General features: G+C 41.0%; 1 protein-coding gene across 2 annotated transcripts in view; it reads left to right on the top strand.

Annotated features, from left to right (window-relative positions):
• The window catches only part of gtf2h4 (general transcription factor IIH, polypeptide 4), a 19532-nt gene that overhangs the window by 9442 nt on the left and 5868 nt on the right, over positions 1-4222 (top strand). For both annotated transcript variants that reach the window (XM_020624823.1, XM_020624822.1), the window contains exon 10: positions 2118-2248. In XM_020624823.1, the coding sequence (XP_020480479.1) occupies positions 2118-2248 (131 nt within the window). The remainder of the gene's footprint in view (positions 1-2117; positions 2249-4222) is intronic.

The following is a 4222-nucleotide window of genomic DNA, read 5'->3' as shown; positions in this document are numbered from 1 at the left end:
GTCCTTTTTCCCATATGGACGTGGAGAGACGAGGCAGTCCAAGTAACTACAAAACAGTGCTGATTTATTCAATGAACACAGGTAAAAATTAAAATTACACGCTCAGGTATCTTGCACCTCCAACATGCACGCAGGCAGCTGAAAGATGAAAGACCCCGAACTACAACAGGCCTATACATTATATCACTTTGGTTGGGCTAGCCCCATTCTACACAGGAACGCCAAACCGTGACGTCTCCCGGTGCTTTGCAGCTGACCATGGCAGTAGTCAAAGCATGAAGAAAAATAAATGTGTGATTGTCTGTTGATAATGTGTGTAGCTAAAACATTCTAACACGACCTCTAGTGACATGTCATGACATTAAACATAAGAAAATATTATGGCTATGACTACAGTTATACATGTCAGAATAATAATAATATTAAACATCCTGTCTTCTAACAGTTATCAACTTTCTATCTAGTTATCCTTGACCATAAGCAACCTGCATGAAGGACAAAGGACATTCTTTTGAGGACAGTGAAGTCCACATCATCTCCAGAGAGCATTGCTGGTTTGAGAGAGGAGTTAAGGAAGCTATTTTTGTAAAAATATAACACCCCTCACTAAATAGGGGTGGTGGAGTAAGACACAACTTGTCATCCATCTACAATCCTGTCTTGAGATCCCTGCCCAAACATGCCCACCAGGACAATAGGCAACGGTCGACAGGGGAGGATTCAAAGACAGGTAACGACTCTCACTGATACTGGGCTATAACGACTCAGTCGTTAAGGGACATTGTTGGCCTTCAAAGGACTGAAACACCACCGAGGGTTATAAATATCTCCGGCTCAACACCAGCCAGTCAGAACTGATGAAGCCTCTTGGATGAGAGGTGAAACCTAGAAATCTAGTCCAGTTGATTTTTTTTCTAAGTTTTTTTCAGTGTACTATGACTGAGAATCTGCACAGACTGTAACACAGCCATAAAATGTATAACTTATGTTCTTTATAATGACTTAAATGTAGATTTTGTCTACGCTACAGCAGAAAGTCGGAAATAACAACATTAAATACAATTAAAACAGACCATAAAAGGGACCATTTAACTATGTAGCCACTGTAGAAGATGAAGCTGTGAAGAGGATGGATCAAAACCTTGGGACATAATAGACCTGCACCTGGTGGAAAGCCCAGTTTATAACACCACCAGCTGACTGTGGGTTTTTCCTGTCTGTTTTGATGCTTTCCAAATAACTTAAGACAAATGAACTGCAAACTGCACCACAATAAAGTTACTACAGCCACAAGATTATCCTGCCATACAGGCAGTGGTGAGGTTTCAAGGAAGAGCTTGAAAAACAGATGCTTCGTGATTTTTTTTCCTGAGAACAAGATGTTTATCAGTGTCTTGTCGAGTAAAGGATAAGGTTGGTCATTTTCTGCATTCCCCATGCAGAGACTAAAACCAGCAGTGATTTGTCTGTCCTCAGGGTTAATGTCTGTCAGTCCTGCATTAGCTTATTCATCTGTGCCATAGACCTCTACAACACATCAGGGAAACACACCACTGCACTGGGTGACATATTTTCTCATTACAAAACAAAAAGCCTTAATATTTGTTAAGAATATCCAGAGATCTCATGCATAGGCCCTTGACTCTTGCTTACTTAAGATGCTGTAAAAGGATATGGCCATTTGGGGCCTTTGGAGCAACATTAAAAAATATATCAGGGTCTGGTGTTTCATAATAAGGAATCATGTCAATCAGAGGTTACATTATTTTTTTTTTTATAATGATGGAAAAATCATTTTGACAGATAAGAAAAGAGAGGGCAGTTTACTCTAATCCAATAAATGAGGTGAAAAATGAGGAGCTGATGTGATGGATGATGGACTGAGACAGTACTCAGGGCATCTTGTTATCTGGGAGCTGACAGTGTGTTGAACAGCCACTGACTGGAGGCCACGGTGCACGTCTGTGGGGCTCACAGAGCGTTTTAGGACCGTCAAAATGCCGGACAATGAAAAAGTCTAGCACGACCTCTGATGTCAACCGATGCAGCAGTGTGTTTCCTGCATGTGTTTTCAGTTTCACAGAACTTGTACTGACTCATTTGTGTGTCTTCCCCAGACTCCGAACTTCAGATCGCTCTGGTAGCTCTCTTCAGTGAAATGCTGTATCGCTTCCCTAATGTAGTAGTGGCTCAGGTTACAAGGGAGTCAGTGCAACAGGCCATCGCCAACGGCATCACTGCACAACAGGTACTCCACCACTGCACACACTCCACTAATACATGCAAAGTTTTGGGATATTGAAGGAGGGAAGGCCATCTTTATATTTTATCTGATTGTGTTTATCTTAACAGTTACAGGTATTCTGGTCTGCCATTGTATTTGTACTAAACCTGTATATACTGTAAGTATATGGATATCAGGGCTGAGCGATTGTTTCGAGTCAGAATCATGGTTTCACAATTTAATCCAGCATTAAAGTGTCTCTAACACTACAGATTCTCAATAACCATAGTGGCATTCTTTAGGCGTTCACACTTTGCCCTCTGCAGGCTTCATGTGAAACTTGGAGATTAAATGAGTGAGAGTAGAGGCAGGCCTGCTGCAAGCTATGCTTTTACCAAACAATACCACACTACTGCAACAAATGTAAAATCTGTGGGAATCATGTCATGACAGTGTAACTAAAAGGAAAGGCGATGCAACAGCGAGAAACATGACTCTGGCCCAACTTTTTTTGAGTGTGTTGCAGGCATCAAGTAAATTTGTTTATATTTACAAAATGCATTTAAATTGGACAGCGAAAACACTGAAAACGTTTTGTTAGAATCTAACCTCTTTGTTAGAAATTAACCCAATTCTTTTGTTGGAAGCACGAGAAGTGACGACAGGAGAGGACTGTTTAAAATCAACAGAAAGTTTACTGAAAGTCTGATTACAAGAAAGTCTCACAGCGCTGGATTCAGAGAGATAGAGCTCCCGCAGGAGTTCCATCCACTGACCCCCGAGTCATGATTTCACAATACATTTATGCATTTTGGGCTGGGTCCGCCCCAAACAAAGATCTCGCGAAACCAGGTGTGTAAGTGTTGTCATGTGACTTTCTAGGCGGCAACCAAACAATGGGTTTTCTGTGCCGCAGACCCCCCATCTGTGTAATCCCATTATATAACAAAGCAGGACCTGCGTGCAGACCCTGAGTGTATACAGAAGTTAAAGTGATCAGTTTATACTTCAGTATCACCTGACTCCCATCAGCACAAATGGAATTAAATGTATTAAAGTAATGAAGGCTCAGTAATTCTGGTCAATCATCAGTACAGTTTTACCATGTGTAAGCAAGGAAGGTAAACATATGAAAAGTACCTGAAAGACAATGATGAACAGAAAAGTAACTAAAGATTATAAAGTAACTAGGGCCTATAAGAATCAAGTCTTGCACTATTCTCCATTTAATGTAAACCGGAGCCTCTTTGTCTAGGTGTGTGTGTGTGTGTGTGTCTGTGTGTGTGTGTCTGTGTGTCTGTGTGAGAGACAATAAGCTGACGTATCACCTCATTCAAATTGTAAGACATATAAGCAAGGAGACTGACTGTGTTAGAAAATAACCAGGGCTCAGTAATGCACAATAATCAATACAGCTGTAATCAGGTAAGATAAAGTTATGAAAGGTAACTAAAGGGAACTAAAGGCATGAGAAGCAACTAAAGTCTATAAGACTCAAATCTTACAGTTTCTTTGTACTTTTGACTGTTAAAAGTTCAAGCGAATGAACAAATCACAGATTTTAACTTTTATTGCATTTAGCAAAATGTCCCAACTTTTCTGGAAATGGAGTTTGTAATTAGACTGGTGTGGCTTATGGCTAGTTTAGCTAACTAGTGAACCAGCCTAACTAATTGTGTGAATGTTGGGGTCAACAATAGGTCTGGCATTTTGCTCCCTCTTGTTAAATAAATTGTGGGTGGCTGTCGCTCAGGAAGTAGAGCAGGTCGTGGTCCTTATCCCGGCTTCTCTGGTCCACATGTCGACGTGTCCCTGGGTGATACTGTTAGATTCTAACCTTTTTGTCAGAAATTAACCCAATTCTTTTGTTGGAAGCACGAGAAGTGACGACAGGAGAGGACTGTTTAAAATCAGCAGAAAGTTTACTGAATGTCTGATCACAGGTAGGCCTTACAGTGCTGGGATCAGAGAGACAGAGCTCCCGCAGGAGTTCCATCC

Source organism: Monopterus albus, unplaced genomic scaffold, assembly GCF_001952655.1.
Source record: "Monopterus albus unplaced genomic scaffold, M_albus_1.0 scaffold339.1, whole genome shotgun sequence".
Classification (NCBI taxonomy): Eukaryota; Metazoa; Chordata; class Actinopteri; order Synbranchiformes; family Synbranchidae; genus Monopterus; species Monopterus albus.
Note: the sequence above shows the minus strand (reverse complement) of the source record. Positions and strands in the feature narration are given on the sequence as shown.